We start from the raw sequence: 24541 nt of genomic DNA, 5'->3' as shown, positions 1-24541 counted from the left end.
ATGAAAGGAACATTTGCAGACATGATAGCTTTATAAACTGCGATATATATATATATATATATATATATATATATATATATATATATATATATATATATATATATATATAATGTGTGTGTGTATGTTTGGTGAATATACAAATTGGAATGTTTTAATGTTCTCCCAATTATACCGTTATTAACTGGGCTAAGTGGTGAAAAATTAAATTGCACTCATTAGTTAAAAATATGTTGACTGATTTAGGCATACAATCAAATTAAATAATTCGATTTTTTGTTCTCTCAAACACTCAGGGTTATTTACTATCTTTGTTATATATGTGTATTTTGGGGATTTCTTAATCTATGCATTATTAAGGGTTTGAGTTTTCACTGTTTATATTTATTTAAAAAGGAATGAGTTGCATTGTTACATCTTTCCCTACTTTTTGGATTTTAATGGGAGCGTTTCATCATGAATACAAATAAAGTGACTGTGGGAAACAGTTTTAATATTATTATTATGAATATATTTAATAGTTAAAATACACTTCCTTGCTAAATGAAGGTAAATGCAGGTGATTAAAAGTAGAAAGATGTATGGATATCAATTAAAGGAATGGATGAAAGACCAATTATTAGTTATGTGAACTAAAGCACTAAAGAATTGCAATAGACAGGCCTACTCCTATTGGCTGATGATGCAAAAAGATGCTGCATTGAAAAGTTTGTGCTTGACACAATTTAACAATAGGTGTGGATATAGGCAGTTCATATAGAGAACAGGTATGGCAATCGTTTTACCAAGCCACTTGGGAGTGCAGGAGTATTGAGGCTAAGTGAAGAGTAGCAAAAGTGTAACTATTACCTGATATATTTGCACATACAATTTCTACCAAAACAAATACATTATGTCATACGTCTGAAAATCAGTAAAGAGTGAATCACCAGTGGCCAGCAGAAAATACATGAAGAAATATGGCATGCAGTTAAAGTAGTCCAGAAGAGTGAATTCCCTTTTCACACAGTGAAGTCTAAATTAAATGGTTTGACTTCACAATGATGACATCAGATGATACGATCATGAACTGATGCCTCAAGATGAACATAATTAATAATTCATGCCATTTTCTTATTTTTGCCTCCAGACATATAATACATGTAAAAATAAATCAAAGCTGTATAAATCGGTTTGGTATGCAACAGAAAAACATCAAGTTACTCAAATAAACAGTAACTTTTAAATGGCTTCAACCAATAAACATGGTAAAGAGAACCTGAAACGTAATTTAACCTGAAATGACGTCTTTCCTCAACATTTTTCCTATTCTATGAATCTTTAGAATACATTCAATTTCATTTTAAATAAAGGGACCGAGGATCTGCCACAACAATTATGTTGTTTTTTTAAAGTGCTAATAGTGTTATATGAGAATATATATAAGAAGCCTTTGGTAAAGACACATAAAGGTTATTTCACTGGCACATAACAATCATGCCTAACATTTGAGACTTCAAAGTAGTTTTGAATCTCTATGGGGGAGGAAGCTACGATATCAGAATACATATGCTATTACTGTAGTTTGTGCAAGCAAGCAATGGAAGACACTAGAAGACGGAGAACAGAGAGCCGATTGCCAATCCGGTCGCAGCACCGGCAAGCATGCCCAATGCCACATCGCCGGTGTCGTCGCGCTGGCGCTCCTGAACGATGACATGGTTCACCGCCTGGTGAGATGGGTAGACTCCTGCTGCACACACACACACACACACACACACACACACACACACACACACACACACACACACACACACACACACACACACACACACACACACACACACACACACACACACACACACAGGGGGTTCTGGTTATGGGCCTACGGTTATTTTTTGTCATAACCCGCATTATGATACCACAGCCGTCGAAGCCGTCCGAGCGCCGCCGGCAGTCCAGCAGCTCCGGCGGTGTACTCCTGGAGCTGATCTGCCGCCGAAGCTTTCCGGCTGCTCCGGCGGGTGTACTCCGGGAGCTGAACTGCCGCCGAAGCTGACAGGTCCGGCGGGAGGAGCTCGGCGGCAATCCGGCAGCTCCGGCGCGGGGAGCTCGGCGACAGTCCGGCAGCTCAGCTCCCGGAGTAGAATCCATTTCTCCTCCATGTCGCGGTTCATGGACTTCAGAGAGTCAAGGCCAAAGTTCCTTTCCCCCAATTCTTCTCAACCATGGCTGAGAATCCTGAGATATGCCCCCCTACGAGTCTTTACTTGTTGTGGAAGATCCGTCAGACACAGTCTTTATTATTCATAATATCATCCGAGGCGCACATAACTTTTGGCAGTGATATTAGATATAATATTATATAAATACCCATATGTAATATAATTATTATTATGATTATATATTATATTATATTATATTATATTATATAGATAGATATGGAGTGGCGAAGTCACGCCCCTTCCGGTAGAGCTCATGGGACCTATGAGATCGAAAAATATGAATGGGTGTCAATGGAGAGAAAATAATTATTTTCTGGTCCCAGTCTTTATATGCCCTGGATTACACATATGTTGTTTGTGGATTTAAATGATAATTATTGTGCAATTGTTCGGTCAAAGGCTGTAGAGAAAATACAATGAGAAAGACTACACGTCTCGCATGTGACGTCACGCTCCCTGCGACTGGCGTTGACAAGACCGACTATCTCCCCATCGGCATATGTGAAACTCTCCACATGCCCGAACTTATAATGGTTTTCACCTCTTTCAATGCTTTTATCCTCCCCTTAGAAAAAGGCGGTGAAGTGGAGCAGAGAGATGCCATGTCTGTCCCGGAGTCCCAAGTGCGGGTGGTGACGTATGTCACTCACGTCAAGAGCAGCAAAGAGCTGTAGTTCACCAAGCGGCCTCACACAAAACCTAACATTATCAAACTTCTTTGTGAATTTTTTTAGTTTTCTTTGCATGAAAAATTATCATTTAAATCCTCAAACAACGTGTGTGTAATCCAGGGCATATAAAGACTGGGACCAGAAAATAATTACTTTCTCTCCATTGAAACCCATTCATATTTTTCAATATCATAGTTCCCATGGGCTCTAAAGGAAGAGGCGTGACTTTGCCACTCTATCCCTTCTCCTTCATGCTGTGGTTCAGTTTGACAGCTCATTGGTCAATGGGCAGAAGCTCATTTGCATTAAAGCTACAGACACCAGAAACAGCGCATGCTGAAGTGACTGAAACAGAGGGAATAGCGGTTGGCGAGATTTTTTTTCCTAAAAGCTATATCCAGCAAACAGCTTCAAAAACTTGATTTCTGGAACTCAAACACTATGTTTACTTGTTGGGAAAACGTCATAATATGTGTCCTTTAAAGTGCGTATTGGAAGTTAGATACTGCAGTGAAGTGAAAAATTTGAATACACGATTTTTTAGTTTTAATAAATATAATAAATCTACACTACAAGTGGCATCTTGAGCCGTTTTTGTGATACAATTTTACTTCCGCATCTCAAACGCTCGTTTTCGAGCGTGACGTAGGAATTGGTAGACGGACGTTCTGATCATCATAGACTACATAGGCAACATAACAACAATGGATAACAGTTTCGGACCACTTCCGTACAATTTTGAGCCAGCTAGCCGTAAGGGAGAACAGCAACCACCTAATAGGGGGAGACACCATGGCAATAGGAGGGAGATAGAGTTGTGGTGTCAGGAGAATTATGGTGAACCAGGAGCGGCTGAACATCAACACGGCCACGGAGGAAGAGCTCATGACCCTGCCTGGGCTTCAAGGAGGTGGAGGACCTAGCGCTGGTGAGTGGGATAGGCGCCACCAAACTTGAGATTATTAAAGTGGAGATCTGCGTGTCGAGTAGGACCAGTTCGTCGCAGCACTCCCCGTCCTCCCTGCGGAGAGACCCGAAGCATATGTCCTCCTGCAGCGGCATGAACATCAACACCGCCACCCCGCCGCAGCTCATGAGCATCCGTGGCATCACGGAGAAAATCGCCCGGAACATTGTCGCCTATCGGACCCAACACGGTCCGTTCACGAGCATCGAGGACCTGGTTCGGGTCGATTACATAAACTGCTCCCTACTGGACAAGATCCGATTCCAGGTGTTTGTGGAGCGCTCAAGAACTCCGTCCACCAATACCAACGGCGGGCTGACCTACACGGGTCGGTCCCATCCGAGCCCAACCTCGTTCAGCCTCCGGAGCGACGACCTCGCCCTCCCGCCGGGAGGACCCACGCAGATGGTTTGCACAGCACTAGCTTGCGATCAATCACAAGATCCCATGATGGTTGTGTTGAGAGAGGGAGACGTTCTACACGGACACGCCCACTCGTCTGCAGGCTGTCGGAGGAAGCCCAGATCCGTGCTGGCGGTGTGAGGCAGCTGGGTTATTACAGGTTATCAGCTCAGACTGGGTCCACTCATGACAATGCAAAACAAACACACGCAGAGGCAGCAGAGGAGCCGCGCAAATGAACGTGTATTTGGTGACAGAGGCGGAAAAAAATGTCCTTTCTCTTCACCTGTACAAAATGCCCCCAGGCTCGAAAGCCTGCTCCATCCTTTCTCCGATCGGGGAAACTGTGAAATCGGAGATGGTCGGACAGGAGGTCGGAGTTGGAACAACCCCCACAGATACAAAACCTCATCTCGTCGATTAGAAAAACCCAAAAACAACAGGGGGGGGAAATACAAGGCCGCTCACCGCGGTAACTACTCACAACTACGCATAGAGCTGAGGCAGCAACAGCGACCGCGTCTACCAATTCCTACGTAATATGACGCGTTTGACATATCACATAAAAAAACAACGGTTTTTGAAGCCTTGCTGAAAATAGTCACTTTAAAACTGGATTTTTTGCCGATATACTTTTTTAAAGTGATAAAATCCTGCATTTTAATTTCAAAGGGCAATTTTCAGAGAATGTTATGTATAAATATTTTTAAAAACATTAACCTCCAATACGCACTTTAAGGAAACGGCAAGAAAATATTATTTTATTTTCTTGCATAAACTTTTTTAAGTGAAGATAAAAGAAACAGCCGCTCCCCTGGATAATGATACAACTAACCCTAACCACCATTATTCCAAAAACACTCCCAATAACCATTTTACCTTAATAAAGTTAGTGAGCGGTGATATGAAGTGTATACGAGTGTATGAAGAAACCCAAGGGGTATGTCCTTGTTACTAGTAGGGGTATGTCTGTCCTTGGTACTGGTAGGGGTACGACTGATCCTGGTACTGGTAGTAGGGGTATTACTGATCCTGGTACTGGTAGGGGTATGACTGACCTTAGTACTGGTAGGGGTATGACTGATCCTGGTACTGGTAGGGGTATGACTGATCCTGGTACTGGTAGGGGAATGACTGATCCTGGTACTGGTAGGGGTATGACTGATCCTGGTACTGGTAGGGGTATGACTGATCCTGGTACTGGTAGGGGTATGACTGATCCTGGTACTGGTAGGGGTATGACTGATCCTGGTACTGGTAGGGGTATGACAGATCCTGATACTGGTAGGGGTATGACTGATCCTGGTACTGGTAGGGGTATGACTGATCCTGGTACTGGTAGGGGTATGACTGATCCTGGTACTGGTAGGGGTATGACTGATCCTGGTACTGGTAGGGGTATGACTGATCCTGGTACTGGTAGGGGTATGACTGATCCTGGTACTGGTGGGGTACTGGTAGGGGTATGACTGACCTTGGTACTGGTAGGGGTATGACTGACCTTGGTACTGGTAGGGGTATGACTGATCCTGGTACTGGTAGGGGTATGCCACAGCATAGGGCTGCCCGTCAGCAGAGTACACAATCTGGGTAGCCTGTGGCGGAGGTGTAACATACTCTTCATATGGATTATAAGTCTGGGGAGGGAAAAAAACGAATAAAGAATCTAAATGATAACGTAAATGCACGTAAGACAGTTTCATATCCTCTCCCTTAACGCACTCTATTTACCTGAGGAGGGACAGCAAATTCTGAATAGGGAGGAGGAGCAGAGGCAATGGCCTCCTGAGCAAAGGCCATCTGGGGAGGTGCAAGCACCTACAACAAGAAAATAAACAAAAACACGATGCTATTAAACTCTTAATCAACCCTGTATAAGGGACAGGGGCACCACTAGTATATTTTGACATTTATGTCAAAATATGGAGACCTTGGAGTAGTTCATTCCACCTGTATCCAACTGTACCTGTTACCAACAATGATTACATACTAAGTTACTTATATCGATAACGTTAGGTTTTTTTCAGCTGAAATTTTAATATTCTTCAGTGGCGCTAAGTTTGAGCATATTGTTTTTCATATCTGGCAGAGAGTTGGCCGACTGTTGATTATAATGCTGCATTTTTAGTTCTATACCGATTTTGAAAACGATTGCATGCATCATATGTGTACAGTGTACCGCCAGACCTGTACACCTCTTGCAGGTGAAGACCATCTTTTGGGAAGGGTAGCACTCCGAACAATTCAAGAAAACTCACCGCATTAACTCTAGCATCTTGAAGAGCCATGGTCCATGCTCTAGAGAAGGGGAGAACACGGAAATGGTGCAACATATTCCTAAAAGGGTTTATCTTGATTGTCATAGAGGGTGACTCATAAAGTGACAAAGCAGGGTCAATTAATCAATGAAAATAGTGATATACTATGTAAAGAATGATGTTGCTAAAGAGATTCGTCTTACAGAGCATCGTCTGAGCTATCTGCACAGAGGCTGATGACCCGTCCATCTCGACAAACTATCTGGAGCAAGGAATCACAGCCTTTTCCTTCTGGAGGGTTCAGATCTATAGGCGGCACACACAAACACAGGAAAAACTCCAATGAAAGTGAGTCATCTAAGCAGTCCAAACTGACCACAACAACACAGGTTCAGTTGACATGTACCTTTACAAGCTTTTGAACCACGAATGTTAATGCAGTCGACCCTCATGTGGAGATCATCCTCCATGTCACGCCGTTCTTGGTCATCGTAGAACACGAGTCGTCCATCGGCCCACAAGTCAAACCAATTCCTTTTCCATCGACGCAATATGGTGCCTAGGGTAAGCAAGCCGTTTTCAGAAAATGTCCATTATCTACCATTGACACTAGATTAGACTAGAGACTAGACTATTTTAACATCATGCACTCAAATATCGAAAGTCAACATGTGATTTACATCAGGTTTAATATTAAACCAATTGGACTAGCACTACTTACTCTGACGATGGAGCCTACCACTTTTAACGATCGACATCCTGGAAGTAGAAACTCCAAAGGACCTAAAGGGAAAATAATACATACGATTGTTAACATAGTTGTTTATATTGTTGTAATTACGAAAACAACAATGACTTTATTATAAACTGTAGGCCGACCCATTTCGTTTAGCCTAACTAACGCTATCTACGTCGAAGACATCGGGAGGTCCTTCGTATGCATCATTGGAAATCAAAGTAGCATTCCAGCATTTCTGTATAAGCTAAGAAAACAGCCCACAATTGCATTAAGCGCTCTAGTTTGACGTACTTTCATAAAGTCCTAGGCGGACACAAAACGGGAAAGGATCGCGTGTTTGTTTTGAACGACGGGACCTCAGCTGATCCCGGTTTACGTCACCACTATGTCACGTGACAACGATGGGAAGGGAGCTCGACTTCTACGAGAGCCAGTAAATAATCGACATCAACATCAATTATCACTTTCCTCTCCTGGACCACACTCTGTATTCAAATTCGTGGTAAAAAATGAAAACATCAGTTTTAACAAATGACGTACATGCGCATTTTAAAACGGCGCTATCCGTGCTAGTGGAGCTACGCACTGCGTATTATTAGTGACCCTTCTCCTTCTGGCCCAAATGCTTTCCGCTCTAGAGAGGGTTGTTCACACATCGCCACTCACCAGCTCAAACTAAAAGAGACGTAATCGAATTTTAAACTAAAGGAAGGATCTTCCGGGCGGTCAACCCCGGGGTGCAAAACGCGCGCACCGCTTCTCCCCCCGCCGCCAACCTGCCTGCTCTGCAGCCCGTCGTATCAGCGAAGTGCTGCTCTGAAATGGCGACGGCAATATACTTGGAACATTACCTTGACAGTGAGTATGTCTAAATAATCCCCAATCATCAAAGTCATAACATTTAGACGCCTCGTATAACTGACCGCGTTTTAACTCCACTTGTAAAGCTTTGGTAGGAAGGCTAGCGCCGAGCGCCATGCTACTGTGACTAGCTCCTGTAGTTCCCTCATTAGCTCAGCGTAACATCAATGTTTCAGAATGGCGCGTAAAGCAAAGCTCTCTCCCCACTTTGAGAGGTCTTCATGACAAACACACCGCACCACACGCAAGGGTCAGAGGCCTCAAAGGTGGTCGTGGTCGAGCAACAGTACTTTAGCAGTGCTGTTGTTTTGTATGTTGCTTACTTGAACAAGTTAGGTTTTTCAATGTATTCTGGATCCTAAAGACTAGAATTCCGTAGGTTTCACTGTTTGTATGTTTTTACGATTGTCTTTTCTTTTTGGCAGTGGGCAACAACATGCAACCTTAAGATCATGACTTCTTGGTAGCTGCCTTTAACTTTGGGCTTAGTCTGCTGGTCCACTGTTTACTCATGTTTATTGCATCGTTATCTTCCAGCAACGTGTGTTCTGATATTAACCGCACATGTCGGTGTTTTTTTTAAACCTTTGGAAAAAGCTATTCTTCATGGTTCATCCGTTCATTGGGGTAATACTATACTGCTGTTTTCCAATCTGAAGACTATAATGTCTATTGCAATAAATAAGTAATTACATGCATTGCACTATCAGGGATACGTAACATTACTCCACATAAAGTAGGCCTATCGAGAACAGTGTTGATAGCTGCTGCTTTTAGATTCAGATTCATAGTGTTCCCAGAGTACGTTATTTATTAATTTGTTTGTCAAATTTTCTCGGCTCAAGGTGGAATATGAATGGAGAATATAAATAAGTCTGGGTGTTAATATCTGCAGCTTGGAAAGCTGCTGAACATTGAGTGACATTGACATGGTTTAAACTTGAATGCCCAACTAGGTATTGAGAACTTGCCATGTGAACTTCAGAGAAACTTTACTTTGATGCGGGACCTGGATAACAGGACTGAAGGTAAACGTTTCACCGATAACATTGTAACACTGACTGTAATTACAATCTTATTTGTGCAAATCAACGTTTTGGCTCCGGATCATGATTGTTGTTTTGGCCTTTGTTATAACGGTTGTATTAAGAGACAAATTAACAGCCTTGATAGTTGTGTCTTGTGTCTGGATATTTAGTGTTTTAAATTTTGAAATTTGCACTGTAGAGAAAAAAGGAGAGATTGACAAGTTGGCTGAGGAATACATAGCCAATGTGGTGAACTTGGCTTCAGTGCAGAGAGTGGAACATCTGCAGAAGATCCAGAATGCATACAGCAAGTGCAAAGAGTTTAGTGATGACAAAGTCCAGCTTGCTATGCAGACCTACGAGATGGTCAGTACAATATACAATACATTATGTACACAGTTCTATAAACTAGAATTTTTCAATGGGTTTTACCAATGTTGTTGCGTGACTTCATGAACACGGTAGTGGAAATCACTTTTTTTGGTTTGTTTAATTGATTCAAGGTGGACAAACACATCCGCAGACTTGATGCAGATCTGGCACGGTTCGAGAACGAGCTGAAGGGAAAGCTGGAAGTAAGCGGCTATGAGAGTCCAGAGGCAAGGGGATTGAAAAGTAAGCTTGGAACTTTTAAAACTGTTAACATATCCAGGCAGGGCCAACACAACTGTACTGCTTGATTTATATGTGTCTCTTCCCGCACTCAGAGGCCGACTCCAGGGGGCTAAGAGAGAAGCGTGTGTCCAGGGGAAGAGGGAGGAAGAGCTCTGATGAAGATTCTCCAAGGAAGAAGAAGATAAAAAATAAGTAAGAACTTAAGGAAAAAACTGCTTGACTATACCATCGAACATAATTTATTCACACATGCCTTACATTGTATCCGTTATATCATAGTACATAGTATTCAACTATATTTATCATATAGGTTGTTAACCTGTTGTGTTGTAAGTGCTCTTCCATGTCTGTTCAGATCTACTATCTGTACTAGGGCTCACTTGTATTATGTGAACTCCCTTTTAGAAGCCTCTCTCTTCCTTTACTTTTCTTCTTTCAGCCCTGATTTGAGTGATGGTCTTCTGCCAATGCAGCCATCGGATGTTCTAGACATGCCAGTGGATCCCAATGAGCCAACCTATTGCCTGTGTCATCAAGTGTCGTATGGCGAGATGATCGGCTGTGATAACCCAGATGTAGGTTTCTCATGATTATCTATTGAAATGATCTGAAATGGTGCATTAAGCAAGGTATAGTAATAAAGTCTCCTTATGTTTTATTTGCAGTGTCCAATAGAATGGTTTCACTTTGCTTGTGTTGATCTTGCAACCAAGCCCAAAGGAAAATGGTAAGAACTTTTTGCACAGCGTTTGATTCATGTGGTATTAATATCATGTGATGTTTTAACATCAAAAGGGATTTGTATTAATGGGTTTTTGTGCCTAATTGTTTTTTGTTTTTTTCTTCCTGAAACCTTTAGGTTTTGTCCTAGATGCACACAAGATAGGAAGAAAAAGTGAGATTTCAGATAGGGTACTTTTATAATATTGATGTATATTGAGGATAGATTTAGAAAAAACGTTATATATATATATATATATATATATATATATATATATATATATATATATATATATATATATATCCTTTCCTCATTAAAAAGTTTTTAGTTAAAGCCCAGTCCGGAATTGGGGTATAATTGTGTGTCCGTTTGCTCATTTTCCACAAATGTTTTTTTTTTTTTGTTGTTTTTGGATTAATGAATAAAGCTTTTTCATTTCAGATGTACAATAGATGAAAGGTAAACTTAAATTTCAAATGTCTTTAGAATGTTTTTGATGATTAGATAATTGCTGTTTTATTATGTTTGCCATTAAGTGCCGCCCACCCCTAAATGATCAACTTCAATCCCGGATTGTTGCTTTGACATACTTGAAGTATAAATCTTATTTTTTAAATAAAGGCCTGCTGAAAATATACGTATGACTTGAAACTCAGTATTCTGAACAACAATTCTGGTTGTACTAGGAAAGACCTTATGTCTGAATTTCAAATACCTACCTCTGGGGCATGCATATTACTGCATAACTGACTGATTCAATGTAGTGTAGTGTGTATTATATATTATTTTTCAATTTAAACCAAACAAGAAAAGTAAACCAATCTTTCCTCTATCCAGAATGCTTTGCTGTACAACAACTATGATAAGAAAATCACTTGTGACATTCTTGGATGTATTGTGATATATTAAATTAGTCGGTCAGTGTCTTGCAAACTATAGGAGGTATGAATGCACTTTGAATTGAACTTCCCCATACAGAGGTTTGAAATGCAGGCATGGTTTTAGAATTCATCCCATAACTTTGTACATCACATCCAAATCTACAAGATATTTCTCTTCGTATCCGTTTGTATCATGGGGAAGAAGCATTTTTGGTTTGAGAGGAATTATTTCCAAAGAGATTTATTGTGTTAGCTAGGTTTTGGTCACTAAAATGATAATGAATAGCTTGTCTGTATTCCTACTGTGAGTATCCATTATTTATGTGTCCCCCTGATATGTAAGGAGCCAAAGCATTTTGTATTTTTCTTATACTTCAGTATTTTATATCAAATAAATATTGAATTGCTTATATATGGTCTCATTTGTTACAGGGACAATGTCCGTAATTTAATCATCTGTAAATGCTTCTCAGTCAAAGTACAGTCATCAGCCTTTTCAGGCCAAAACCCTATTTGGGTGATCGGTTTCAAAATCCATCATCCGACTCTGCATCCCAACTGCACTTTTCCTGATCGCTTTGGGAAAATTCCACTTCTATATCATAAACAAAATCAGGATCATCCTTGAGTCTTCGGTTTTGCTCAAATAGTTGATCCATTTGCCCTTTCTTGCGGGCCAGGTCATCGTCATTTAATTTATTAAGATCTTCTTCAGGGTCCACCTGGAATGAGGCAAGGCTGTGCTGCAAACTGTGGCCCTGCATGTGATCTCGTAGTACTGTGTGAAGCCTCTTCAACTGACTCAATGGAACACCTCCCAAGTATTCTTTGTGCCGAAAATGGTTCTTCAGTCTTTCAGCAGCCAAGCAACAGTCTAGGAAGAAACGTCACGTTTAAATGTACTCAATACTTACACTGAGAAAGATTTGATTGGTAATACATTTATTGTCCTAATAATAGATTATTACATCCTTCCGTTTCTAGAATACACATTTGAATGACTTGCCTATCATTAACCATTTAAAGTCCCACCTACTACTTGATTAAATAAATCGAAATTGTGTCATGGCGTCTAATGGCATATTTATTGTTTTACAAATGATAATAGAAGGTGCATGGAATGACCTACCTGAGTATTTAGAGAAGTTCCGCACAGGTATTATTCTTTTGCGCACTTGGTTTGTGTCTTTTTGTTTGTACAGTAAAATAATTGCGGGGGGACTGAACTGAACGCCGCATCGTTTCGCCTCATAGGACATCTTCACAGCTTAACTTTAGTGGCGATGTAATCTTGTTTCCTTGGCTGCCTACTGTTTACCAGTAAGTAATTATTCATAGAAAGTCACACACATTTATGTAATTTTGTTAAGGACGGAACGGAAGTCTAATCTATAATGTAAACATGCATTCGGACCTAAGAGCAAAAGAAACGAAGAGCAAGGTTGAGGGGTATCAACCGAGAAACATTACATCCTAGAAAAGAATGGGCTGAGGGCTAAGGCTGGCCCCGATCACGGCAATACTTTTGAACTACAAGTGGTTCGTGATGATGGTAACATAATTTATTATAACTCGATCAATATGTTTGCTTTTGTACTCAGTTCAACGTGTGCGCTTTTTATTAAAAAATTAAGATAATTTTGGCCCTTATTTTAATCTGGCATCTATACAGAGCCCAACATACAGAAAAGGGTCCTTCATGTTTGTTGATTTCCGTAAACAATTCAAGGAGGATGCCGGACCAGTCTTTTACCAATGGAACGGATCAGGATTGACACAGATTTAGATAGATATCTCCTATTTCACTTTTTGGTTTCCAATGATCATTTTACTCGTCTTTACTTTTAATTATTTATTGACATCTTATTGCTATACACAACAAGGCATGTTATATATTTTTTCTTAAAACCCACCGAAGTATACATGTTGGAAATTATCTTAAATAATTGAAGTTCTAGCAGGGTTATTTTCAAACGTATTCGTTCGAATTCAAAGGTTTCCCCGGGCCGACAAATATCTGATCGTATGTTTGTTTCAGCATGTGATGGGCAGGTTCGTAATGCTTCGTTCAGAGAAGAGGCCGAAGAGTGGGTTATATAATGTATTCATTATAACTAGGGTATCCCGACAAACTATTGAGTTCGAAATGAATATACATATTTCCTATAAATATATATAACATGTATTTAATTCTTAAAACGAGATCGGTTTTAAAAGCACGCGTCATTGTACAATACATTATATAATTTTGTACTTACAATCCCGGTCTACTTTTCAGATGACAAAGATCAAAATATTTGTGGCATTGGAAGGCAGTGGCTTGAGTCAATATTGGTGTCCACTGAGTGCAACGGAAACGGTTTCCATAGGTATGTCTCTCCCTAATGCGGATGAATCAAGCATATTAATTAAATATAATATTGTATTTGGCCTTTTGTGTTCAGGGAGATGGTCACCACTGTCAAGTTCAGCCCTGATGTTCCGAATGTTCTCAACGTTCTGTTGGTTCACAAACTACCGAGAGGAATCTATGTTGATCCATACCAGCTTGCAACACTGAATGACAGTGACAGTCATCTGCAGGTTACAAGCTTTATTATATTTTAACAAACTTCATGAAGATAGTACCATGTAATTCAATATAAACAACAATTATAACTAACACGTAATCCACTTAAGTGTAATTAAAAATGTTTTCTATGTTCTAATATATGTAATGTAGCCAACTAATTTGCAATTGTTTAGATACTACTAGATTCACCCATCAACCTAGAAGCTCCTGCTCACAGAACTGGAGGATTTTCTGCCCTTTTGTATGCCACTCTTGTTGGACAACGTTCAAAATTACTGAAGAAAAGCATCCCCATACATTGCCGCTACCATGAGCCCTCATTTGGCGATCAAAAGGCTGTGATTGTTAACATAGGATCTCCAGACCTGCTGCTCAGAAGTGAAACATGTAAGTGATGAATAACATCATACTCATATGTAGATCTATGCATCATATGTCGAACCAAGGATCTCGAGTGCAGGTTCGAACCGATCTTAAATGTTGAATTTTCCCTGTTGAGTAAGGTTGTTGATATCTTCAAATTTAGGAATGAATGTATAGCAGAAAAACATGTTTAAGACTCAACATATCATGGAGGATTTCGTTCCAGGCGATGCATGAATATATGCATACGATTGACTAATAACTCTTCTTTACTCTCATGGCATGAAAGCAAAATATAGGATACAAAAATATTCAGGGCAATTTCAGTTCGTATGCCTTCAATCTTAACAATTGAGTTCCTTTTAATAAAAAATATTTGACCTCAGTCACATCGTTTCTAACCCTGCTTTGGGTAGGTTTACCAATTCACACCAATGGAATAGTGTTTCATTGGCTTTTCTTTTATAACATTGTTTCAACATTATTTGTTTAGACATTATATGCATTTCATGTTCCACATTCAATTATGTCTCTTTCTCTTTAAGGTAATGATGGCAGCAATTTCAAATCTTATTCTATTGTTGATGCCCCCTGCACAGCTACTAATTCGAGCATATGTTCATGGGTTCAAATCCGTCTTAACAAGGTATCTTTATTCATATTTTGAAAAATTATATTGCATTTTAGATGGAAAAAGTATATATTCTCTGTAGTATTTTAATGACACCTTTTTTTTATAGGAGCAAAGCCATGTGAGCTTGCAGATACCTGTTGGCGATGGATCACTGGTGATACATGTTATCTGTGGCACTCTTCTAGTTACTTTCATTTGCTGTTCGGCGCTTTCTCTAAAGATCTGGAAACACAGAGTTTTAACATAATATTAAAAAAGAGATAATACTTCACCTTCTGTAGATTAAATAAAGACACATTGAAACACATAAATTGTTAATTTTTTTGTTTCGTAATTTCTCCAAACCATTTTTCCATCCAATTATTTGCAATAGGCCTACACTACCAACAATCCTTTAGGCATTTATTCAACATTGAGGTATTTGATTCTTAAGTTTCAAGATGCATAGATTTTTTTCCTTTGCCAAATGGAAAATAATATAACAGTATAATAGTGTAGTATAATAGCAATACAGTGATGTACAGTGAATACAGTGGTCCGTTAGATCAATCATTGGTGGGTCATGCTGGGTCTTCAGAGCCGGTCCGTTTGATCAGTCTGTTGTGGGTTATGCTGGGCTGGGCAGGGCTTGGTCTGCAATTCCGTTTCCCCTTCGCCAAAGCCCAATAATCCTAGGGCCGAAAATACTGAAAAAAGTTGCATTGTAAATAGTAGGAAACACATTTTCTGTGGGTAATTTATTCGCCCCGCTGTCCGCCATCCCCCAAAGTACGCATCGGATATTATGAAGTCCTTCCAGTTTAAATCGAAGAATTAAGAGGTGTAGCGGAGTTTGTAATCAAGTTGAAACTCTGGTGAATTATGTGTTTACGTCTTTTGGTTTGTCATGCTTTAGCTTTATCCTATCATTCTGTGTTTTGGGCAAAATATATTTTGGGGGATTATTCGGAAGGTCATGTATACACTTGATTTGACTAACAGTAAAATATGTTTGTTGTTTGACGAGTTGACTCAGGCCAGCCCGTTAGTTACCAAGCTAATATCGTAGCCTACCATGCTAACATTAGCCTGTAGCACACTTGTTGGCCAAGTACCGATTGCTTACTGGTAACCTAGAAAGTTGGCCGTTGGTTTGAGCGTTCACCGTGTATTACAGTTGATAATGAAGAGTTTAACACGCCTACAAGCGTCTCTGCTCCTAATTTATCAGCCAGAATAAAATACTACATTCAACGGTATACTTAATTATTCTTGACTTAGGTTCTTTCACGGGTGCATGACAACAGAGGACACTTATTACCTTATAAAGCCACTTAGTAAGTTACTTATTGAGGTTATCTAATTTGTATTCTACGTGAAAGTTAAACAAGTCTTACGTCACCCTTTCATTAGTCTAAACATTTGTCGCCGTCGCAAATATAAAATTGTCCCTTTGAACTCTACATTGTTGGAGCAGCTTAGTAGTATCAATACATCTGTTATCGTTGGTAACGCTATTGTAATTTGATGTCCTATTTCTCCTGGAGTTCCCTATATTGACTTTGTTTGACTCGTATCATTTTGTGTAAAACTTTCCGACCTGCACAGCTACCTTTTTCCACACCACCGATGTGATTGACGTCTTGCCTGGTGCTTGGTTGTCATCCTTCTACTACCCCTACCATGTGTGACAACGGTGACCCCGAAGACAAGCCCCCAGCACCTCCAGTCCGAATGAGCAGCACCATTTTCAGCACAGGCTCCAGCAAAGACTCTCTCTCAGGCAATCACAGCGGCAATCACAGCTCCAAACCCCTCCCCTCTGTTCCCGAGGAGAAGAAACCTCGCAACAAGATAATCTCAATCTTTTCAGGTGCTGAGAAAGGTGAGACGTGCAAAGAAGACATGGCCTTCATGTACCAGCATTCCCCTTAGAACAAAGGCCAAACATTTGTTTGAAACTTTCCATGACTTTTACTGCTTCAACAAAATTAGTAAATGCAGAAATGGTAAATTTTCAGGTGGTAGGAAAAAAGATAGAGATAAAGAGCGACCAGAGATCTCTCCGCCTTCAGACTTTGAGCACACCATCCATGTTGGTTTTGATGCCGTCACTGGGGAGTTCACTGTGAGTTTACGCTCTGCTCTACCTCTGTTGGCAATGTTTGTTTGCCGATTTATTGCCATTGTTTGATCCGAAAACCCAACTGATTTGAACCACCCTGTTGTCCTCTACCTAGGGTATGCCAGAGCAATGGGCCCGGCTGCTTCAGACTTCAAACATCACCAAGTCAGAGCAGAAGAAGAACCCACAGGCCGTCCTCGACGTTCTGGTTTTCTTCGACTCGACAGGCAACTGTCGGCAGAAGTATCTCAGCTTCTCATCTTCAGGTGAAATGGTGTCTGAATAAGGACAACTTCTATTCTTCCTGTGGTCAGTTGGTTACCAGTCCAGTGGTTGTTGTCAGCATAGCGTTTGTAGCACAACATACATGGCAAAGACCAAAGAAGAGTGGATGACATGAATAAATGTTGATCTTCCTTTCCTCTCTCCTTAGAAAAAGATGCATTCACCCCAGGGCCTCAATCTGTAAGTTCTATAATTCTATTCACTTAATTATTTAATTTAAAATATTTTTTTTCTTTTATTTTTAAAAACGGACTGGTATTTGATCAAACCATTCCTCTAATTAAGCCAATGAAAAAAGGCTCGGAGCCTTCATCGGCCAACATCAAGAATATCGATGATGAAGACGACGATGAAGCTCCCCCTCCCATCGTTGCACCAAGACCAGAACACACAAAGAGTGTAAGCTAACGTCTTTAAGCAACCACATGAGCATGGTGTTACTATAGCTATACACTTCCATGGAGTTATTCTTTAAATTGAATGGTAGGTTATATGTGAATGTGCTTGGGCCTGACTTCAGAGTGTCTGTGTGTCCTGTAGATGTACACACGCTCTGTTATTGAACCAATTCCTGCTCCAGTCACCTGTCCAGACGGGGACTCTGCCTCAAAGGCTGTGGACAGACAGAGGGAAAAGGGCAAGATGTCGGACGAGGAGATCATGGACAAACTGAGTAAATCTTGCTGCCTTATTCCTGACATGTTACTCCCAAGACACCTTGCCAGCATTGTTGGTTAGTTTCCATGTAACATGTGTGTCTGATTGTGTAATTGCTTACAGGAAGCATAGTCAGCATTGGAGATCCCAAAAAGAAGTACACCAGATATGAGAAGATTGGACAGGGGTAAGTGTAGATGGCTCACTGGGTGGCCCTACTTTAATCCACATTATACTAACTAGAATGACAAGTGCAATTCATGTCCAATTTGCGCGTTTTGCTCATCTTCATACAACTAGGGTGTTGATTGGATTTTCTTTAAGCATCAAATCCTGACTGAGACAACAAACCAAGGTTTTAAGAATTGAACATGTGTGCATGGTACAGACATTTGCATACTACTCTTTATCATTTCCTATTGGTTGAAGCATATTATTTCTCATTAAATCTCTTTTTTTTACCCACAGGGCTTCAGGAACAGTATTCACTGCCATTGATGTTGCTACGGGACAAGAGGTAAAGGACACTTGACTTGTGTGACATATCATCATTTAATGGATAACATTATGGCAAGAAACCCAATCCTAAATATTATCCAGAAGATTGACTAATGCTATATTTCCAATTACTGGTATTGTTTGACAGGTTGCCATCAAGCAAATCAATCTCCAGAAGCAGCCCAAGAAGGAGTTAATCATCAATGAGATATTAGTTATGAAGGAGCTGAAGAACCCCAACATTGTCAACTTTTTAGACAGGTACAAATAAATAAATATATTATATCTCTGGATGGCTCCTTACCTTACCGCTCTGGTTGGCATTTGTTGTCCATAACCGTTGCATTGGTTAAGAAAATACATCAATTCCTAAGACTATATGTTTGTGAGTGCTTCTCAGTTTCCTGATGGGGGAGGAGTTGTTTGTGGTTATGGAGTATCTGGCTGGAGGCTCACTGACGGACGTGGTGACGGAGACCTGTATGGATGAGGCCCAGATCGCTGCCGTTTGCAGAGAGGTAAACGGGGAACACCCAGTACTAATAATGATCTATCTTGAAGCTGTTTGATGCTACTGTTAGTGTTCATCATCCTTAAGGCCTCACTCTCTTCATTCCATCCTAGTGTTTACAAGCGTTGGAGTTCTTACATGCAAACCAGGTCATCCACCGAGACATCAAAAGCGACAATGTGCTCTTGGGGATGGATGGCTCTGTCAAGCTCAGTAAGTCCTGCACTGCTAGCTAACGTGGGAGACACTGAAGATGTGTCTTGTTTGTTACCAATGGGGCCTCAAGAGTCAATGTTTTCCTCCCACAGCCGATTTCGGCTTCTGCGCTCAGATTACTCCTGAGCAGAGTAAGCGCAGCACCATGGTTGGCACGCCGTACTGGATGGCCCCAGAGGTGGTGACCCGGAAGGCCTATGGGCCCAAGGTGGACATCTGGTCCCTGGGTATCATGGCCATAGAGATGGTGGAAGGAGAGCCTCCCTACCTGAATGAAAACCCCCTGCGCGTAAGTCATTTACGCGCATTTAGTTTTCAATCCATGATGGGACAATATTTCTAACCACCGCTCTCCAATTATGTCATTCCTTCAGGCGCTCTACCTTATTGCTACCAACGGCACCCCTGAACTTCAGGACCCGGAGAAGCTCTCACCCGTCTTCAGAGACTTCCTTAACCGTTGCCTGGAAATGGATGTAGAGAAACGATGGGGAGGCACAGAGCTGCTCAAGGTAGAACCCCACCCACCCCTCGCTATCAGTTGTGATTTGATTGTAGAACTGACCTATAAAAAGTTGACTGTTACTTTTTATTTGCATCCCCTCCCCCTCTCTTGGGTCTCTTCCACCTTCTACCCCACCGAACAGCATCCCTTCCTGAAGATCGCCAAGCCTCTCTCCAGCCTCAACCCCCTCATCCTGGCTGCCAAGGAGGCCATGAAGGGCAATCGTTAGTCGGAGCAGAGCAAAAGCCTCCCCGCCTTCCAATGCTGTGTGCACGTCTGTGCCAACCGTTATCGGTGTGTTCTCTCTGTGCCAGACAATAGGCTGGAGTCTGGGGCAGCCGTCTGATTCAGCCCTGAAAAACCTCACTGTGAAGAAGACCAAAAAATACAAAAATGTCAAACAAACACCCAAGCGAATATCCTCCGCTGTCCGAATGAACTATGCTCCGCGCCCCAGCGTGCGAAGACAAGTCAACCAAGTGGTTAGTTACAGTGCCAGGCATAGTTATTTTGTAAAAGAAAAAAAGATGGCTAGTTCTGTTTAGTGTTTTGTTTATGTTGGTAATTAAAAAGGAATTACTGCCTTAAACAAATGCAAGTCGTTCCCTTAATGTATTGTTGTGTATGTCTGTTTCTCACCTGTATTTTTAATATTGTCCTTATTACTTTTTCCATCTCGTCAGTGTCTTCAGTTTATTTTGATACTTGAATTTCATATTTGATCCCCTTCATGGTATTTAATGGGCCCAGACCAGTTATTCCCCACATTAAACATTGTATTATATAGGAAATGCCTCTCTCCCATTACCTTCAATGCTATTTTGTTCAGTGATCATCTTGATCTTTATTTTGTGCCTTATCTGTACCCTCTTGATATTGGAGAGGTGCGCTTTAAAGGAAAATCAAATGTTACATCAACAGGGTCCTCATTTTCTTCTCTTTTTATTGTAAAAAAAGACAACTGTTACGCCACATTGAACTCGTTATGTAATTCTGGGGCAAGGGTAGTGTCCCACCAAAATTGTAACGGGGGCGAAAATTGTACCGCCTACGTTATTTACTAGCTAAATTCAATACAATACAATTATAAAGTAAAAACAAGTGTTATCTGAGTTATGTTATTTCGTCTTTGGCAACATGAGCGAGAATGTTTTTTGAAACCTGCCTGGCAACGGACAATCGCGTCGAACGATGACTTATGTTTCGAACGCGGATTACGTAGGCGGTACAATTTTCGCCCCCGGTACAATTTTGGTGTGACAGCAGCACACTGCCTCTTTTCCATTTGTATATTGTGTAACTTTCAAAGTAGTTGGGGAAACTGTGGCTATATCATGCTGGTTAGCAAATGTAGTAGTTATTGAATATTGACATATTTCTTTTTTTTAGGACAACTAACAACTTAGTGCGCTCAAATAAATGCTGCCATTGATGCCTTTTGTGACTTTGTTGTGAAGGTAATTCGATTTTTACTCTTCATGATTCCAGTTAAGATTTGGGTTCATAATGAAAAATGTATAGCTTTTTCACTACAGACGTTTTTTTAAGTCTTCAATTCTTCAGACCACGATGCACATATTTGTTGAATCCTTATTGGGATATTGGTGTATATGTATTTTAAGGTGTGTTGCCGATTCAAAATATTTTAGTTGGAGTGAACCGTATAACATTTTTAACATTCTTCCGTTTTAATCGACAAAAGACCTTACAGTTGAATGCTATGCATGTTATAGCCTGATGGGGGCGACGTTCAAACCTTTCTTGTTTAAAGAGCGTCGAGGAAGTAACTGACATTACCATACCCGGTGAAAAAATACAACGCATGCTGAATGATTCTGATCCTAAACAGGCAAAATTGTTTGGGTCAATGGCAGGAAACCTGAAAGACAAGGAGGCATACCAAAGACTGAACTATCTACATCAGGTGTGAAACTACTCAGGACGTTGTATTAGTAGTCATAAAACCCATGAAATGCTGTTGTCTAATGCCATACTTACCTTTCATAGGCTGCGTATTGTGTTCTGTCTCAAAACGCCAGCAATGTGGAATTGGCTCGTTTTTACAGCTTTACCCAAAGGACTATCGCAAAACGTCTAGTTTTGAGACAGTGAGCGCGCGCACACACACACACACACACACACACACACACACACACACACACACACACACACACACACACACACACACACACAAACTGCAATGAATAGGCCTATTGGGTGATGTTGATGTGATTAACTTAACTCAATTGCCACGTTCATTTATAATGACAATCAATATTGCAGGGACCCGTCAGTGAAGAGAACACTGTGTAAGAAGTGCTGCTCATTGCTTATCCCTGGTGTGACTGCTACATCAAGACAAAGAAGTATGTGTTTCCTTCATAATCCATAAATCCAAATAAATCTTAATCTACAATATAAATGATGCAGCATTCTAACTATACCACCAAAATAAAAGTTAATGAATGAATCATGTGTGCCGTTTTACCTTTTACTTTGTCTTTCCTAAGGAAATAATAAAGCAACTAGATTTACCGTGATAAGGTGCCTTAGCTGTGGACAAACCAAGACGTTTCTAAATAATCCAGAACATTGTTTGTGGGTTGACCGACCTGAAGCCCAGATGGAGAACCAGGTGCAGCCAGGTGATTGATTGTATCTCTTTCTCTACAACAATTACAGCCCCCTGGGAGTTGGGTGCTGCTGAGCTCTTGGAAAATTCCTCTCCGTTCAGAGTATTTCAAAATGACTGTTTTCAGTTGGTTGGATGTTCTTTACTATTGCATTGCAGATATGGATATACTCGATTTGCATAGGTTATCATTGCAATTGCTTTTAAACGCCTTTTGGCATACAATGACAAGTTGCTAACTTGAGTACAGTTTAATGCAAGGAAAAAAAACTTTATAAAATGAATTTGTCCATTTGACTCCCTATCCTATCCCTATCCACAGATCCTAAACAATCTGCCATACAACTGCCAAAGGTTGATGTGTCCAAGCAGTCCGAGCCCAACCAAGACCTTCCTTCTGAGGCTATAGCATGAAGAACCTTTTTTTTTATTGTACAGTTTGAGTTATGAAAATAAGTTTTATGCCGTTGAACAAGTATTTTAGTGATGTCACTCATATTTTGAGCTTTCCAATGTGTGTATGTTGTTGAAATAAAAGCATTATCATACCATTTCTTTACTTTGAACTAGATCTTTACTCATAGAAACAATACATTTTGTATTGTATCATTACATTTGCTGTTTTCAGACTTGGCCAATAAGAGGGCTTGATCTGAGATAAACAAAAACAATTTAAGTGTGTGTTTCATTTTCACTTTTTATTCATGAATAGATCAACTTGTCCAAGGAGCAAGACTCATTTGATATTTAATGGTTAAAAAAATAAAAGGCAAGCTTCATTCACTTTTTCTTTTTGTCTCCTTCACCTGATGTATTGCCCTTGGGCACTCTGAATCTTGTTTTCTGAGAGTATAATAAATTCTTGGAGAAGATTCTTGGAATGTGACCAATGTACAGAAAAAGAGCCATGCTCATGCCTGTAGAAAAAATAGAACATTGTCTTATGCTGACATTTCTCCATAGGTGACATGCCTAACAAGCTTAAAAACTGCATTTCAGTTTGGTTTGTGTGCATGAGGTTGTGTTGCGCTGTATTTTACCTGTGAGTGGTCCTAGCCAGTAGACTATTGCATATTCCGTCAAGGTGAACCCCGGGCAGTTGAAGGTTAGGCTATAGGCCAGCGAAGGGTTCATGTAGGCGGAGGTATAATCACTGGCTGAAAAAGGATATAGACGTGTTAGGCTACTATTCGATTAATCAATTTATCTGTTTTAGCTGTTTCCCAAAACACAAATTAAACACAAAAACAATTATATATACGTCAACTGCACGAGTCTGTGTTTTAATGAGCCAGTGGTATTTTTGATTACATTGATTTATATCCCTTGCTGCCCCAAAGATTTGATCCCAACAACCGAGCAATGTGATTGATTTTCCATAATATATGTCAGCTTCACAAAATTGTATCTCATTATTTAAGACAAAGCATGCACCTGTATGGGACAGGAAGGTCAGGAGTACTGCAACAAGTGGGATCCGTATCATAGCGGACCGGCGGCGCATGCTCAGGTGCACCAGGTGGAACACGAGCGCACACACACACTCGGTAAAGAACCCATGTAGCACAGACACCCGCAGCGACGTGCTGCACGAGCTCGCCATCAGGTTTTTGATCATGTGCATGTCCGTGAGCTCCAGGCCCCAGTAGTGCAGAGCCGCCAGCAGGGCCACGTGTGCTCCCAGGAACTGCCCCGCCACGGCAAGCAGGGTCGGAATGGGGGTCTCCTCCAGAGTCAGGAATCTCACAAGCGTCAGTGTGGGGTTGCCGGAGGCGTTACCGCACGCCACGCCATGGGTCAACAGCACCACGAACAGTATTGTGACACACACGTCAGGACCAAGACCCCCGGCCCACTGGCCCACCTCCACGATGGTCTGCACCTCCAGCAAGCATGCGGCCAGCACAAACGAGGCCGCCAACTCCAGCAGGAAGTCGAGACGCGGACGCCGCCTCAGAAGTACTCGGCTTGAGATACCGAAGGCCACAATGGCAATAAAGTAGCCAAGGGATGCATTGAGTCCAGACATGTTGAAGGGTAGATTGCTGCTCCTTGACACAATACCTAGGGTAGTGTGTGTGTGTGTGTCCATTTGCCACTGTTTGACAACGTGGCAAATGGAGAGATCACTGGCTTATCAGAGTAATGTCAGCTTTCGGCCCCCTCGTGACCACCTGCCAAAATACACACGGATCCTTTCAAGGTGAGGTCAGCATGGCC

General features: G+C 41.0%; 7 protein-coding genes across 19 annotated transcripts; 4 read left to right on the top strand and 3 right to left on the bottom strand.

The window, feature by feature from the left end:
* Positions 1-469: 469 nt before the first annotated feature.
* plekhb2 (pleckstrin homology domain containing, family B (evectins) member 2) lies at positions 470-8367 on the bottom strand. 9 transcript variants are annotated; one of them, XM_030373140.1, is made up of 8 exons: positions 8090-8367; positions 7221-7282; positions 6906-7058; positions 6703-6805; positions 6500-6539; positions 5973-6059; positions 5743-5878; positions 470-1729 (listed from the first exon to the last, which is right to left on the bottom strand). In XM_030373140.1, exons 2-8 carry the CDS (start codon positions 7255-7257, stop codon positions 1587-1589), a joined length of 699 nt encoding a protein of 232 aa, XP_030229000.1. In that variant the 5' UTR covers positions 7258-7282; positions 8090-8367; the 3' UTR covers positions 470-1586. The 9 variants fall into 9 exon arrangements, with proteins under 9 accessions (XP_030229000.1, XP_030228999.1, XP_030229001.1 ...); XM_030373139.1 differs by having other exon boundaries at positions 8162-8367; XM_030373141.1 differs by having other exon boundaries at positions 7905-8135.
* Positions 7811-11756, top strand: ing5a (inhibitor of growth family, member 5a). The gene is made up of 8 exons (XM_030373137.1): positions 7811-8096; positions 9056-9127; positions 9327-9493; positions 9631-9742; positions 9835-9934; positions 10182-10317; positions 10408-10469; positions 10602-11756. Exons 1-8 carry the CDS (start codon positions 8060-8062, stop codon positions 10639-10641), a joined length of 726 nt encoding a protein of 241 aa, XP_030228997.1. The 5' UTR covers positions 7811-8059; the 3' UTR covers positions 10642-11756.
* Positions 11757-11763: 7 nt separating this feature from the next.
* Positions 11764-12834, bottom strand: cep19 (centrosomal protein 19). The gene is made up of 2 exons (XM_030373149.1): positions 12474-12834; positions 11764-12218 (listed from the first exon to the last, which is right to left on the bottom strand). Exons 1-2 carry the CDS (start codon positions 12601-12603, stop codon positions 11872-11874), a joined length of 477 nt encoding a protein of 158 aa, XP_030229009.1. The 5' UTR covers positions 12604-12834; the 3' UTR covers positions 11764-11871.
* pigx (phosphatidylinositol glycan anchor biosynthesis, class X) lies at positions 12797-15220 on the top strand (the record flags this gene model as incomplete). Its single annotated transcript, XM_030373150.1, has 6 exons — positions 12797-12896; positions 13623-13713; positions 13789-13927; positions 14090-14303; positions 14825-14925; positions 15020-15220. Coding segments are annotated over 6 exons (786 nt in total), but the record flags the coding sequence as incomplete, so codon positions are not given.
* Positions 15221-15519: 299 nt separating this feature from the next.
* On the top strand, positions 15520-21122 carry pak2b (p21 protein (Cdc42/Rac)-activated kinase 2b). 4 transcript variants are annotated; one of them, XM_030373126.1, is made up of 15 exons: positions 15520-15767; positions 16501-16777; positions 16914-17020; positions 17133-17283; positions 17451-17482; positions 17588-17701; positions 17843-17975; positions 18083-18146; positions 18428-18476; positions 18606-18718; positions 18858-18975; positions 19082-19181; positions 19277-19473; positions 19559-19696; positions 19832-21122. In XM_030373126.1, exons 2-15 carry the CDS (start codon positions 16576-16578, stop codon positions 19916-19918), a joined length of 1605 nt encoding a protein of 534 aa, XP_030228986.1. In that variant the 5' UTR covers positions 15520-15767; positions 16501-16575; the 3' UTR covers positions 19919-21122. The 4 variants fall into 4 exon arrangements, with proteins under 4 accessions (XP_030228986.1, XP_030228987.1, XP_030228988.1 ...); XM_030373127.1 differs by having other exon boundaries at positions 15541-15733; XM_030373128.1 differs by having other exon boundaries at positions 15551-15641.
* On the top strand, positions 21007-22875 carry rpp21 (ribonuclease P subunit p21). Of its 2 annotated transcripts, XM_030373148.1 has the most exons (6): positions 21007-21146; positions 21539-21613; positions 21697-21797; positions 21973-22055; positions 22200-22334; positions 22644-22875. In XM_030373148.1, the coding sequence occupies exons 2-6, from the start codon at positions 21557-21559 to the stop codon at positions 22733-22735; spliced, it is 468 nt and encodes a 155-aa protein (XP_030229008.1). In that variant the 5' UTR covers positions 21007-21146; positions 21539-21556; the 3' UTR covers positions 22736-22875. The 2 variants fall into 2 exon arrangements, with proteins under 2 accessions (XP_030229008.1, XP_030229007.1); XM_030373147.1 differs by lacking the exon at positions 21007-21146 and having other exon boundaries at positions 21400-21613; positions 22644-22874.
* Positions 22876-23000: 125 nt separating this feature from the next.
* On the bottom strand, positions 23001-24436 carry aqp12 (aquaporin 12). The gene is made up of 3 exons (XM_030373136.1): positions 23756-24436; positions 23362-23478; positions 23001-23238 (listed from the first exon to the last, which is right to left on the bottom strand). Exons 1-3 carry the CDS (start codon positions 24411-24413, stop codon positions 23102-23104), a joined length of 912 nt encoding a protein of 303 aa, XP_030228996.1. The 5' UTR covers positions 24414-24436; the 3' UTR covers positions 23001-23101.
* Positions 24437-24541: the final 105 nt, after the last annotated feature.

The sequence above is a fragment of the Gadus morhua genome, chromosome 12, assembly GCF_902167405.1.
Source record: "Gadus morhua chromosome 12, gadMor3.0, whole genome shotgun sequence".
Lineage (NCBI taxonomy): Eukaryota > Metazoa > Chordata > Actinopteri > Gadiformes > Gadidae > Gadus > Gadus morhua.
The sequence above is the reverse complement of the archived record's forward strand: the minus strand, read 5'-3'. Positions and strand labels throughout refer to the sequence as shown.

Bases quoted from the DNA above. Each gene is read 5' to 3' on its own strand.
- plekhb2 (XM_030373140.1), bottom strand. From the start codon at position 7,257: ATGTCGATCGTTAAAAGTGGTAGGCTCCATCGTCAGA. The intron at 5,879-5,972 runs GTAAATAGAGTG...TTCCCTCCCCAG, and splicing joins AATTTGCTGTCCCTCCTCAG to ACTTATAATCCATATGAAGA. The intron at 1,730-5,742 runs GTCAGTCATACC...GTGTGTGTGCAG, and splicing joins ATACCCCTACCAGTACCAAG to CAGGAGTCTACCCATCTCAC.
- ing5a (XM_030373137.1), top strand. From the start codon at position 8,060: ATGGCGACGGCAATATACTTGGAACATTACCTTGACA. The intron at 9,494-9,630 runs GTCAGTACAATA...AATTGATTCAAG, and splicing joins CTATGCAGACCTACGAGATG to GTGGACAAACACATCCGCAG. The intron at 9,935-10,181 runs GTAAGAACTTAA...TTCTTCTTTCAG, and splicing joins AAGAAGAAGATAAAAAATAA to CCCTGATTTGAGTGATGGTC.
- cep19 (XM_030373149.1), bottom strand. From the start codon at position 12,603: ATGTCCTATGAGGCGAAACGATGCGGCGTTCAGTTCAGTCCCCCCGCA. The intron at 12,219-12,473 runs GTAGGTCATTCC...GTTTCTTCCTAG, and splicing joins GAACTTCTCTAAATACTCAG to ACTGTTGCTTGGCTGCTGAA.
- pak2b (XM_030373126.1), top strand. From the start codon at position 16,576: ATGTGTGACAACGGTGACCCCGAAGACAAGCCCCCAGCACCTCCAGTC. The intron at 18,477-18,605 runs GTAAAGGACACT...ATTGTTTGACAG, and splicing joins ATGTTGCTACGGGACAAGAG to GTTGCCATCAAGCAAATCAA. The intron at 18,976-19,081 runs GTAAACGGGGAA...ATTCCATCCTAG, and splicing joins TCGCTGCCGTTTGCAGAGAG to TGTTTACAAGCGTTGGAGTT.
- rpp21 (XM_030373147.1), top strand. From the start codon at position 21,512: ATGCTGAATGATTCTGATCCTAAACAGGCAAAATTGTTTGGGTCAATG. The intron at 21,614-21,696 runs GTGTGAAACTAC...TACCTTTCATAG, and splicing joins GACTGAACTATCTACATCAG to GCTGCGTATTGTGTTCTGTC. The intron at 22,056-22,199 runs GTATGTGTTTCC...GTCTTTCCTAAG, and splicing joins TGCTACATCAAGACAAAGAA to GAAATAATAAAGCAACTAGA.
- aqp12 (XM_030373136.1), bottom strand. From the start codon at position 24,413: ATGGACACACACACACACACTACCCTAGGTATTGTGTCAAGGAGCAGC. The intron at 23,479-23,755 runs GTGCATGCTTTG...ATCCTTTTTCAG, and splicing joins GACCTTCCTGTCCCATACAG to CCAGTGATTATACCTCCGCC. The intron at 23,239-23,361 runs GTAAAATACAGC...TTTTTTCTACAG, and splicing joins CTGGCTAGGACCACTCACAG to GCATGAGCATGGCTCTTTTT.